The 13749-nt window shown below is 32.2% G+C and overlaps 2 protein-coding genes across 2 annotated transcripts; both read left to right on the forward strand.

The window, feature by feature from the left end:
* The first annotated feature begins 1843 nt into the window (after window positions 1-1843).
* Window positions 1844-7900, forward strand: LOC146736228 (solute carrier family 22 member 3-like). The gene is made up of 4 exons (XM_085505437.1): window positions 1844-1914; window positions 5970-6410; window positions 7370-7473; window positions 7672-7900. The coding sequence occupies exons 2-4, from the start codon at window positions 5976-5978 to the stop codon at window positions 7898-7900; spliced, it is 768 nt and encodes a 255-aa protein (XP_085361563.1). The 5' UTR covers window positions 1844-1914; window positions 5970-5975.
* A 100-nt stretch (window positions 7901-8000) lies between these two features.
* On the forward strand, window positions 8001-13100 carry LOC100366310 (organic cation transporter protein-like). Its single transcript, XM_085505436.1, has 8 exons — window positions 8001-8188; window positions 8906-9038; window positions 9156-9253; window positions 9948-10168; window positions 10316-10430; window positions 10584-10793; window positions 11182-11269; window positions 12756-13100. Exons 1-8 carry the CDS (start codon window positions 8001-8003, stop codon window positions 12756-12758), a joined length of 1056 nt encoding a protein of 351 aa, XP_085361562.1. The 3' UTR covers window positions 12759-13100.
* Window positions 13101-13749: the final 649 nt, after the last annotated feature.

Below are 13749 nucleotides of genomic sequence, written 5' to 3' on the forward strand. Positions count from 1 at the left end.
TGTTTGATTTTAACCAATATTTTGAAAACAGTTGAACTTCATATGACTAAAGGTATGAATCTGTCAGCAAGGCAATACAATTTATTATTATTTTATATATTCCAAACTCGACAAATATGTTCTAACATACTATTAATGGTAATCGTCAGTGTAGAAACGTTTTGCGTTTGTTCTTAACAAGGTAAGTAGAATCATATCCAACTACTACATATTTGTAGCGACTAGAACCACTTTTATTGAAAATGTTTTATAAATAACGTTTTATTGCGGTAGTATATAATGTAGAAATATTCAACATGTTAGCAGAAGTTACCTTTGAAATTGGTATTGATTTTGCAAAAGTTCTTTCAATATTTCAATATGCACATTATTCATACCACTTCAAGTAAAGGTGATGTCACAGTATTTTTGAGCACCCTTTTGATAGTGAAAAAAAAGAAATGTTAATATTTTTGGTATTTTTGAACATTTGAATGATTCCACAATAAATCTAGCTTTTTATAGTGATTTATTAGTTGAGTATCTAATATAAGCTTTGCAATCATTCATTTCCTAATGAATGTTTGTATAATTAATAAATGATATATGATTAGCAAGAATTTCGATTTTGCTTAAAGTTATTTTTAGAATTATTATACCCAATAAGCCCAAGTTCTTCAATGATTCACTCATGACGATATGATTTACAAGCAAAAACTATATCACAGTGATTGTTGCAGTAAATTAGTTATAGACAATTTAAATTACTTTTATGAACCGCCTATGACATCACTAACATAACTAACTTTTACCCATAATGCTTCTTGCAGCTTTAATGATGACTTTAAATATCTGTTAGTATTGTACCTTAAAAACTCACAAAAACGACAAAATACTGAATAACTGTGCATTGTTTTGATGATATACAATGGTATTAAACGTAGTGGGATTATAGAATGGAATATAATTTAGAGAAATAAATTTAACGCCTACACTTCAGTAAATACAGGCATTATATTTCCTTTTAGATGTATGCTGTCACTTATATGCATGATTAATCTATTAACGATGTGTTATTACTACTTATGTTAGGAATTAGTCAAGAAGCAGATTTTCATAAGTGGCCAAGAAAATGAGATTCGTTCAACAACCACTATATTATAGGCCCAACACCACAGTCTGCTAGATGAATGTATCTCGGATATTGATACTCATTTTCTAAAGTGAATTTAAATTATACCTAAACATGATTAAATATTCGCTAGTTCAAAAAATAACAATTTTAGTTATATTATTTTACATACAAAAAATTTCATTAAGTTTTGATGTTTGTCATTTATGCACAGTAATTAGTTGGCCCAGACTAGATTCAAATGACTAATACTATAGCTCGCCACAATTACCAAAATGCTAATTTATGTAATGGCGTAAGTTTAAGTACTGTATATGCTAATTTATGTAATGACGTAATTGTAAGTACTGTATATGCTAATTTATGTAATGACGTAAGTTTAAGTTCTGTATATGCTAATATGTATATTCACTATAAGAAGTATATAAGATATTTTTTGTCTAACAGTATATGTTATTATGATATATTATTTGATAAAGAAATGACGTCACTTATTTTTTAGTTTAATCATTAACTACACTAATAAATAAATATTTGTAAAAGTTCGTCTATTCAGATGTTTTGTAATCTCTACTCAAAATCTTGGACATAACAAAATATTTAATTTATTATAATATGCAAAATAAAAGATGAAAAATGTTTCCTCCAATTATGTACAACATATCAGACACATCCGGGCATTTTCTGATTTTTCCTGGTACATTCAGTAAAAATACATATTCGAGTCACACGCCAGTCTCTCATATGACAGTCGATCACGACTACTACGTACAGTAAAAGCACTCCCGGATCAAGATTTAATTGTAAGTTAGCTATTTTGTACATTTCATGGTATGTTTTTGTCAAGTGATTTTCGGACGTGGTCTTAAAATGAATATCGTTCAAAATTACACACCATGTACATACAAAATTAAATGAAACTAGAGTGATGTGTCTGTGATATTTTTAAATGCTATGCATAGTTGTTTTGTGGTATTAATATTCATAAGTGTAATATATCAAGCACTGTTGCAAATAAGGAAATGTAACTGGTTGCAAAAGATATGACTAAAACACTAGACGATCATATATGGTCATGATTTGTTAATTGGTTCACTCAAACCCCTCGATAAAAAAAGACAACTACAGACAAAGTTACATTCCTGTCGTCATTTCGTGCGCTTGGTATTTTTTTCTGAGCAGATTTTAAATTTAATGGTGGCATATTCTGTTTGCCGCTACACCAAATATTTTAAAAATGTATTGCTTAGAGAAGTAGCAAAATTTAAATAATATAAGACTAAATTAAACATATAAAAGTCATTCTTCTCATACTAATAATTATATTGGTATTGACCAATCAATGGACACTGATTCGTGGACTATTCTAATCTTTGTTATTTATTGTAAGGGGGGGTGATTTGATTTACCGAAACTGATTTTTGTGAAAATGATGACAAAAACATATATTCCCATTGCTAAATTAAATTAGTTTTTAAAATTGAAAAATATCGGCAGTCAATTTTAGTAAGTATCAGTTCAATTGCATAACATGAACTGGAATTTATCTCCCATAAGGCAGTGCAACACAATCAGTAACTTGCTCAATAGGTACAATATTTAGTTTCAGTCTTAAAGGCCAAATTTAAGATTTAGACGCAAATGGAAATTAATTATAAAGGTATGCCGATTCTTTATTGTCACGATGATATCGACCACTGACGCAACGACAGCATGTATAATTTTCATAATCAAAACATTGGTTTCTCCAATGATACTGAAATCTACGTCATTCTAATTAACCCTACATCAAAATGACAGTGGTTCGTCGGTGCACTGTATACATAGTAAAATTAAGTATACAAAGTTGTCTAAAATCAATTCAAAAATTATTTATTAAACCAATAAACTAACATATGTTAGTCATTATTGTACATCTGTTCAGACATGACGTGAAATCATTAGTCTGTGGTATCTTTCTTGTAATCTGAATATTCAATCACGTTTCCAATATTTTGTGTATATATTTTAATCATTATTTTTACAAATATTTTGTACTAATGCATATTTTAGTCACGATGTCAGACAGTTCACAGACTAATCAGATTACGGTGACAAATAAATAGCATATGTTTCAGCCCTATCATGAATCCATGCAGACTTATCAAATAATTTACTTTTTACCATCCTTTACTGTATATCTTGGCTGTGCGTGGGATAACTTACTACAGAGGCAATAAAGAAGTAATATATCATGCAATTCTCGCATAAATAATTTGTTGCATATGGTATATAATATGATTTTAATTATAAAATCGCAGTCGGCACTTTCCCAACACTTTCACAACTTACTCTATTGGATTAACAAATCCTTCTTCCAATGATACATAGAGTGACTTCACGCGACGCTATAAATCACAACTCAAAACAGGTCTGCATGCTGATTCTTATCCTGTCACCTCTGATTTCGTGTTGCACTGTTCTTCGAACTCAGAAATTACTACATGTGCTAAACATTTATTGTGATCACCCCTCTGCTATGATTATTTTAAAGTGTAGAGAATACATTACATGCCAGAACGTTAAGCTTGAAAAACAATTTGCATCACCCTATTTTAAAGTCACGCACCCAAAGACAAAGAATGAAAGCTCCCAGTTAATATATGTATTGTGATTTTTTTCTAATACTTAAGTAAAAACATACATTTACAAAAACCACCCAATCATAACTCTAAACTGTGATCTGTTAGATATGCTGAAATTGTTAAAATTGTTAGACGAATTTACATGCAGATTATTTTTAAAACAATTAAAACTTATATTAATACGTTATGTGTACACGTGTTTTAAAACAACTGTGAATATTTTAATTTAAATAATAAATTATTTCAGCACTGTAATTACATTAAGAAGTAAAACATTTCAAATCATGCAAACTGGACACTGAGAAAAGAAAATGCATGCAATACTACACCCACTTTGTTGATTTGAGAAGGAACACGCCAACAAGCAAGATACTTTGAAATCAATGAGGGTTCATGCAAAAACATGGACTATGGACTAAGATTTATCATTAGGGTCATATTCAAAACTATGATGCATTTTAATATGACAATTTAAATTAGGATTAATATAAGCTGTTAAATTTAAAATATGAAAAACAGTTAAAATATAAGCATTTATTTTCAAATTATGAGCAATTAAATTTATATTATGGAATAAGGATATTGAAATTTGAGCATTTAACATAAAAATATATTTAAATGAAAGGGGTTGGATGTATTGTACGTAAATTTAAAGATAGTCCATGTTTGTTTGTTTGTGTGTTTGTTGATTGTTTATGTGACACTACTCATCATGTGACAATGGAAACGGGTTATGTACAATGCAATAAATGACCAAAATGTATCGATATAGTTTTTAGGGGGCGTCAGAATACCAGCACATTTACAAGTATACGTAAGTACACTAGGTTATTTTCATAGCCAATCATGGTGAGTATACAGTATAAGTACGCCAGTTTGAAGTATTTTTATGAATGTTAACCTGGCATATATTAATATTTTGTTTGTTGTGGTTTCGACAAATGTGGTATCACCTTCATCACAGTGCGTTCGTCAGATCTTTAACATCCTAAGCGCATTCCGTGAATTGTGAACTAAAAAAAGAAAATATCACAATTCAGTTTCATTGTAATGATAATATTTTACAAGATATATTCTTTCACAGACCTTGGTAAAACATATTAGTTATGCAAATCAGCCAGGAAGCTATTTATGAATAGCAATACGTAGAACATGCATTGTAGCACTATTTTGCTCATCAGAACGATGAGTGTGACCTAGGACACATTTTTAGTAGTAGCATATCAGCGATCGCTTTACACATATGTAATAATATTAATATTAGTTACCTTTTATGAATGAAGCGCATAATATGTCATACCATAATGAAAATAAATATCTTAATCAAATTTTCAACTAATAAAGCAAAAATTCATCATCAGACATTCACCTTTTATTTCAACAACACAACCTTTGATAATGTCAATTGTTTTTTTTTTCTGTGGTTTTTTTGTATTGCATACAATAACGACATATGGTTGAATGTTTTAAAATATGATAGGCCTTTTGTAATATACAGTGTTAAGTGCATTAAATAGCATTTTTGGTAAAAATTAATATTCTCATATTTATTGGCTTTTTCCCGATTATGTATATTAGGATTATTATGGGACTGTGAGTAGTTATTATGATATATGTGTGTATATGGTGTAGTGTGTGTTTTGGGGTTATAATTATTGAATTAAATTTATTTCAATTGGACTGATTGAATCAGTCATTGTGTTGGTATTGGAATTATTAATGATTTTTTGGACAAAATTTGTGCCTGCAGGAGTTCTGTAAACTCAGATCAGTACTCAAAACCAACAAAAATATCAAAGTGGGAGCCACGCAGTAAGCGGTTTTTGAAAACAAGTCATATTAGTATTTTCGTGCTGACTAGACAGCTGTCAATAGATTTCATTTGAATACCGAACAGTCAATCAGTAACCATGACTTCTGTAATAGCGTTGTCCTTTGCGCCAAGAAACGAAGGAGAAATAAAGAAACTGATCTCAACTATAGAGGGCCTCACTCACAATGCACGACCATATTTAGTTACTAGTATTTATTTATTTGCGTTTTACACCAAAAGCAGAAATGTCTGAAATTGTCTTTTACTGAAACGAAGGAGAAATAAAGAAACTGATCTCAACTATAGAGGGCCTCACTCACGATGCAAGACCATATTTAGTTATTTATTTTTTTGCGTTTTACACCAAATGTCTGAAATTGTCTTTTACTGAAATCTTATACCTATATTCCTTTTTTTTCAGGGAAATATGTTAAACTATGATGATATACTAAAAAGTGTTCTAGGAGAATTTGGAACCTATCAAAAAAGATGTTTTATTTTACTTTCCATGTCAACTATGACAGTACCAGTTATTTACTTTATCCTAGTCTTCCAGTTTCCACCTACTATACCATGGTGCAAGGTGCCTCATATTGACAAAATTAAACACCAGTTCTGTATTGACAATGTCACAAGTAACTGTGAGGAGTTTGTGAAAAATCTCACCATACCAAAACATCGAAAAAATGTTGGATGTGGCTCTGTGTTGACATATGACCAATGTCATCGTTATGATATCTCGTATGAAACCATGTCCTACGTCACAAGGGGAAGTATTCAAAGCTACTTCAACAACACTAAAACAGTAGAATGCGACATTGGATGGGAATATGATGAATCGTATTCAACAGTAACATCAGAAGTGAGTATCATTGATGTCAATCTTGATTGATTTCCTAAAATGCTTATTGATGCATCATACAAAAATTCTGAGCGTTTTCTTTATTTGCATATTTTGTTCATTTATGCTTTAAAAATAGTAGTCACTGTGATTTTGTTGATAATCTATAATTAAGTTAAATTGTAATATTTATCAGTTTTATGCAATGTGATCATATCTTTATAACATCTTGTTTACCATCTTGTTTATCTTTTTATTTACGTGACATGTTTTGCTTGTAAATTAAACGTAAATTAAAAGTGGTCGTCCGTTTTTGCGTCTAGCATTACATCAAATTTGTCGTCCGAGTAAGAAATTAGCGAAATGACCTTTACACTCCAGTAAATGTGTTTATTTTTACATAGTCGATTGTATTAGTTTTGCATGTGACAAACTAATGCTTGATTGTTGTCCACGAGGAAATCCAGCAAACAATTTAATTTTGAAAATATTTATTGTAATTGTGAACGACCTGCAGGGAAATTTCTCAATATTCCTCCAAAATACGCTCAAAACCAGCTGTATGAGTTTTATGTGTACATTATATGAGGCTGTTCTCTATTACCACATATGTCGTATTTTTTAATTTTGTGAATTAATTTTTTAGATTTTGAAATCTTCAGTTCCGGCTTCAAATATCTGTACAAATATTTATTCATTACAAAAGAAATCCGTCATATAATCCAAGTAATAATGACACATTTATGTTTTCCGTTATTTTCCGTTTTGCCAAACATTACGGTTGTTCATAATTATTACATCTAAATTATTTAAAAATTAGGCCTAATCATTCATATTCAGTCATGGTTTATAATTAATAGAATGTCTATACGTCATATAATGTTTCAACACATAGATATAACTTCTTGAATCACAATATCATATAAAAAGTGTAACCTACTTTTTCTATCTGATCGTGAACATTTTTTTTTATATTATAGTTTGACTTAGTTTGTGGTCGAAGTTACCTGAATACACTAGTATTAACTGTTAATATGACGGGAATGCTTGTGGGTTCGTTCTTGAATGGATACATATTTGACAGGTTGTGGTTGAATTATTATTGTATTCACAATACATATTTTTATTATAATGTCCGAGCCACAGCATTTATCCACGGACTTATCATATACATCGATGAGATCAATCAAATGAAACTTACATACAAAATGAAAACCTAGTACGAAATAAACATGTTCAATTCGTATTGCACCTCTCTAAATACAAGATTTGTTCATTACAGATTTGGTCGTATGAGAGGATATATTATTGCCTACAGTGCAGCTATATTATTTGGTGTCGCTGGTGCATTTTCTCCCAACTATATTGCATTTCTCACTCTACGGTTTTTCTTGACATTATTTACATTTGGAATATTTTTGTCTTGCTTCATTATGGGTTTGTATGTGCCAGTAATAAGTCACTGGACAACAATTATACGACTATACACTGTTTATTCAACACATATTTAACAACATTTCAAGCCAAATGCCTAACACACAACGTTAATTAGAGACACAATAGTGGCTTGCACCAAGGTAAATTAGGAATGATCATTGGTTTACTTTTTTAATGTTTTTCTTCACGTTAGTTTCAGAACATGTAGGACCAACAAAGCGCGCTATGGTTGGGTTAATATATCCCATATTCTTCAGTATTGGTTACATGCTACTAGCTGTATATGCATATTTTATACGAGAATGGTGGAAACTACAGTTAGCAACTATTGCTCCATCTCTAGTTTTTTTGAGTTACTGGTGGTAAGTATCAAAAATACACCTAGTTTGTATTATAAGGTATAACAAGTAAGATTTGTTATAAAGTTAAATTATACAACATACAAGACGTACAAGTCAGTGAGATGTATTGATAATTTTAAACTGATAACATTGAAAAGTGTCCGATATAGCAGAATGAAACCCAATTATTCCGTATCATACACAATGCACTCACTAATATAGATCTGTGCCAACAAGCATGGTGTGAATTTTAACTTGAACTAACCTATAATGCTGGAAAAATAGATTGTCAATGGAAAGTTGCCGGAGAGAGCGCCCAGACTAACTTGGTTTCGCGACGAAGGCAGTTGCAAAGTTAAAATATTTTTGAAAATTTGATGATCCTTTGAGGAACAACCTCCCAAAAACCCGAGTTAATTTTTTTGGTGATAACCATGATCGTACCAGGCTTGAAAAAACTTCAAAACCCGCGGGTCTGAATATCTTGTCCCCCTAGAAACCATTTCTGTCCATTAATTCGATTGAAAGTAAATAGAAGAATAACAACAGATACATAAACTTAGTAATGAAAAAATAACATAAAGCCATGTGGTACACGACGGTTTTGTCATAGGAATAATGAATAAACAGGTATAAAAATAACACTTTATTTCTATACTCCCAATGAAATTATATCATTCGTTTTTCGACAAAATCCTTTGAACGTCAGGCAAATAATATTTCAAAATTAATTATCAGGATCATTCCAGAATCACCAAGGTGGTTAATATCTAAAGGACGTATAGAAGAAGCGAAGAAGATCATACAATTGAGTGCTAGAGTAAATAACATCACAATTCCAAAGAATGCGCTTGATGGACTCAGAGAACAGGTAATTGAAGGTACCCATACAAAACGCGTCAATGTAATCGATTTCATGTAATCGATTTAATCGATGGTCTTTACTTATATTTAAATATCTTATATTTCAGAAATGTTTTTTTTTCAGAAAAAATATGAAACCAATGACCAAACGAAGCATAGAGCCATTGATCTTCTGAAATTCCCAAATATGAGAAAGAAGACTTTAATATTGTTTTACTTTTGGTAAGCATGAATATTTTATACACAACTCTGTGTAAGTCGGATAGTGAGAGAAAAAAAACACTACCATTTTTAAATGTTATACATGTTTCCAAGTCGACGATAATCTGCATACTAGTGACAATTAGTATATGCGACAGCCCAACAAAATATGTATCGTTCTATCAAAGTATTCACCTTATTTTTACTTTGTTTGAATGTTAGTCCAAGCAAAAGCTAGATTTATTCTTATTGTTACCTAGTTCGCCATTTATTCTTATTTAGTTAGTTATAGCACAAAACTGTATTGGCCTTTATTCATTCCTTGTCAGTGTGTTTGTAAGTATCTGATATTGGTGAATCGTTTACGTGGTTGCGACTCGCACAACTTGGTTACAAAGTGACATTTCTTTGCCTAAATCTACCTTCCACAGGTTCTGCAGTATCGTTTTCAAACTATGGCAAGGTACTGACAGATGCTTCACGAACATATTTTGAATTTCCAAAAATGAAGTATCGAAATTCAAACAATACGATCACGACGAATACGATTAAACGTTATCCTTTCAAAATCAACGTTGTAGGTATTGTTGGATAACAATAGATCGGTGAATCGATAGGTTTGATCTTCGTTGAATGGTTTATATTTGTTTTCAAGGACTTTTTCACTGCTTGTCAACATGCTAATATGCATTGCATTTCAACCATTTACCAATAGGTGCATTTGTGGGCTTGTGTATTTTGGTATATCTTTTGGTACATCAAATCTTGGAGGCAATCCATATTTGAATGTATTCATTGCTGCTGCAGTGGAAATACCAGCATATGGCGTTTCATTTGTGATGATGGAAAATGGTAGAATTGGAAGACGGTGGTCTGCGTTTTGTAGTATGGGGTTTTGTGGTGTTTCAAACATCGCTTTAAGCTTCGTTCCTGCGTGTAAGTTCATTTTCGTTTTCCCCATATGCTCGTTGTTAATAAATTAAAAATTGTGAACAACAAATTAAAAAAAATAACAAATTAAATTGTCAAACTTAACAATATTATATTTGAAATATATTTTCACTTTCATCATTTCACTGGTAGGCGGACACATGGTTTGGATACGAACAACATTAACAATGCTTGGAAAATTTTGTATAACAACTAGTTTTGCAATAATAATAATATTTTCTGCAGAAATATTCCCTACAGCATTAAGGTAAGTAATAGGCACATTTTCCTATCTGCTGATTATTCATTTATACTTTATTAACTCATAAATTTGATAGATTTATTTGAATTTTCAACAGCTAGAAATCGACAAACATTTCCAGTTTCAGTTATCTCAATTGCTACTCGATTGTGGTTTCAGAACAACAGGTGTAGGGATGTGCAGTGTATTTACACGTGTCGGTGGCATTATCGCACCTCAATTAATGGTACTTGGTGATGTTTGGAAACCACTTCCTGCAGTTGCTTGTGGTATCACGTCTATTGTTGCCAGTGTCCTGGTATTATTTTTACCGGAAACAAAAGGCGAGAACTTACCTGAAACATTTGAGCAAGCAGAACAGTTTGGCAAGTAAGTGTGCCTGATGCATGTTCATGTTCATGAATTCATATTCAAAAAACATCACATGCAACAATAGTAGTTTATACAAAATAGCAAAGTAATGTATAATGTGTACATGACAGCTATAATGTCGTAATTCGAGATCAACTGATATTCAGAATCATGAGAGTTTCCGTTGAATTACTACAGCAACAGTATGTATCCAACAATAAACGTAACACATGTAGAACAAGTAAATTCTCGCCTTATTATACTCATATGCAATCCCGAGTTTGGAATACATAGTGAAATTACTTTCAAATTACATGCAATGATAATGCATCATATCGACAGAAGCGAGACTCTTCCATGGCTGTTTTCATGATGTCTTATTATCAATCATTGGTCTGTGTTTCAGAAAAGCCAAAGCAGCGCATGACGTTTCACCACATGAGAGATACAGAGAATTAACAAAAAATGAAGAAATGGAACTGGAAACAGTTTTGGTAAGCAATATTATACTACAACATTTGGATTTATTATACTTTGTACCAGAGAAGATGTATACTGTTATTGTATATTTCGATGGTAACTATTTAGCATGAAATATGAAATCATCCAATATTGACTTGTTAATTTGAAAACTGACATACAACAGTTTTAGCCTTATCAAAATCTAATTTGTCTGTTTTAACGTCAAGTTCTTGAAACATTGGGTCCGTGGCTAATGACGGCCAAGTGAATTTCTAATATTTTCTGGAATCTAACATTTTGATTTTTGGCGTAATTTCAACTGGTGAATTGGTGGTAAGAAATCACAATTTAAAGATTAGCTGTAGTTTTCAAAGTTATGCTTGTGGTGGCGTTATTTTATTTTGGAAATCACACTTCAGTGCTTGGAAGAGTTGAGTGATATTATATTTTGGAGTTGGCGTTGGATCGTGCAATGTTTTACTCCCGTGACTTTGTTCACAGACGGCCTCATTTACAATACGACCCATTTATTAGAGGGTGTATACCACGATGATTACAGTATCGTAGCACGCTTCTTTCAGGAATTACACGATGCTCGGATATTGAGCAGCCAACCGGCATTTTATCCGGGGGGGGGGCGTAATGCAGATTATATTATGAAGTCTTTTGGGGTCGTAATTTTTAACTGTTTTTTCTTATAATTGGGTATAGGGTTGCTTAGCTTTAGGTCCAATTTCAGGTTTGCCTATATGTATTTACCCGTGTTTAGTACTTTTTATTGACGAGTTCTGGTGATAAGTAGATTCAACCTATAACTGAATGAATTTTGTAAAAATTTGGTCTCTGATGGGATATACAAAATCACTATTTGGTCTATAATGAGGTATGGTTTTGAGGTGAAAATTTTCTATGATGGGGTCTGGGGTTTTACTTCCCAGTCTACACCCCAACTAAACTGAAAGGCCAGTGATCCCCTTCCCGTCCGGGATTTTATCTCGTCGTGAGAAGTTCCCTGTTTGACAAGAACACTGATATACTCAATGTCAACAATAGTTTCGATCTCCATTTCAATTAGCAAGGCCACGTACACGAATCGGTTAGCGTGAATTTAGTTCTAGAATATAATGTACGAAACGAACACGTGTCAATTTATATGAATATTAAAAAGCAGGCGTCAAAACAGAGCTGACTGGTAACATTGTAGTGTGCGCGTTGCTGAGCGCGCCGTCGACTGAAGATGTGCAAATAACCGAAAGAGCTCGCTAGCGATTAAATAAAATGAAACGTCCCAAATTAAAAACATGATTTTAATTTTCGTCGTTCATGTCAAAATACTATTGTTGAAAACTAAATATCGCCACCACAGGTATAAATTCGAAAATCACAGCTAAAATCTAAATTGTGATTACATAACGCAAATTCATAAATTGAAATTACGTCAAAAACCAAAATGTTCCAGAAAATATTAGAAATTCACTTTGCCGTCATTAGCCACGGACCATCTTGCTCTGATTTCAGTGATACAAAACAATTGTCCACAGTGGTACCGGAATATGGGAATATACATATGTATTGGAGGATCTGGAAACATCTATCTGAAAGGACGGAAAGGTTGAACTTTTCCACAACCTCAAGATGAATCTGAACTATAATCTGTAAATTCACATATTTCACTATCATATAATTTCCTATATCATATATATTAATATAACCTCGGGATAAAGGTTAACGTTTCCAATAATAGTATTGTACAGTATGAGTACATTTTTAGAAGGTATACTCTTAATCTTCTGCTAGTTATTTATAGCGCGCATACTGAACAGTCGAATTTGCAATTTAAATAAATAACAGTTATTCCAGCAATATCTTGTTTGGGTGGTCAGTGTTTAGTTTACTTTACCAAACGTATTCATGGTCATAACGAATCTGAATGAGATGTGTTTAAACCATGTATTGTTGCGTGAACGTGCTCTATAATATTTTGTTGCATATTGCAAGTGTTGCCGCCAAATTTTTGCAAGCATTATTCTTGCAAAATAAACTCGCCCGTCTCCGAAATGCTCCGACAAAACTCTCTCATGCCTTTCAAAAGTACAACGAAAGCATATTTCTAAATATACGTCACTGCCCGTCAACAAGAACTTGTATCCTCCGTTGCATCGAGGAGCAATCACATAGATCGGCCCCACTCCTCGTCCACTAAAACCACCAACTTTCTTCATTTATAGAAGCGGGTTTGTGTAGGATGTATGCATCCTGTTTACTCAAACTGCTGCTGAATAAAATAGATCTGAATGAGTTCATGTTTCATTTTTGTTGTTGGTACTGTTCGATCTTCTCGTCTTCCAACAGCTGTCCCATTTGCGTTATGTCCTTCACGTTTCTGTCCAGCGAGGTTAGTGATTTTAGCACAAGACTCATCACTTGTGCATTCTGGGCATGAATGATGGATGATAGCTCAGCAGGGACTAAGGGCATTTTTTTCGCCTCGGAAGGCAGTAAAGGTATATAC

This window comes from Saccoglossus kowalevskii, chromosome 11 (genome assembly GCF_978046115.1).
Source record: "Saccoglossus kowalevskii chromosome 11, keSacKowa6.1, whole genome shotgun sequence".
NCBI classification, from domain to species: domain Eukaryota; kingdom Metazoa; phylum Hemichordata; class Enteropneusta; family Harrimaniidae; genus Saccoglossus; species Saccoglossus kowalevskii.

What these genes read in the sequence shown, in the direction of transcription:
- LOC146736228 (XM_085505437.1), top strand. Translation starts at nt 5,976, where the DNA reads ATGTTAAACTATGATGATATACTAAAAAGTGTTCTAGGAGAATTTGGA. An exon ending in ATTCAACAGTAACATCAGAA is followed by an intron (nt 6,411 to 7,369) that starts GTGAGTATCATT and finishes TTTATATTATAG; the next exon opens with TTTGACTTAGTTTGTGGTCG. An exon ending in AATGGATACATATTTGACAG is followed by an intron (nt 7,474 to 7,671) that starts GTTGTGGTTGAA and finishes TGTTCATTACAG; the next exon opens with ATTTGGTCGTATGAGAGGAT.
- LOC100366310 (XM_085505436.1), top strand. Translation starts at nt 8,001, where the DNA reads ATGTTTTTCTTCACGTTAGTTTCAGAACATGTAGGACCAACAAAGCGC. An exon ending in TTTAAGCTTCGTTCCTGCGT is followed by an intron (nt 10,169 to 10,315) that starts GTAAGTTCATTT and finishes TTTCACTGGTAG; the next exon opens with GCGGACACATGGTTTGGATA. An exon ending in CAAGCAGAACAGTTTGGCAA is followed by an intron (nt 10,794 to 11,181) that starts GTAAGTGTGCCT and finishes TCTGTGTTTCAG; the next exon opens with AAAAGCCAAAGCAGCGCATG.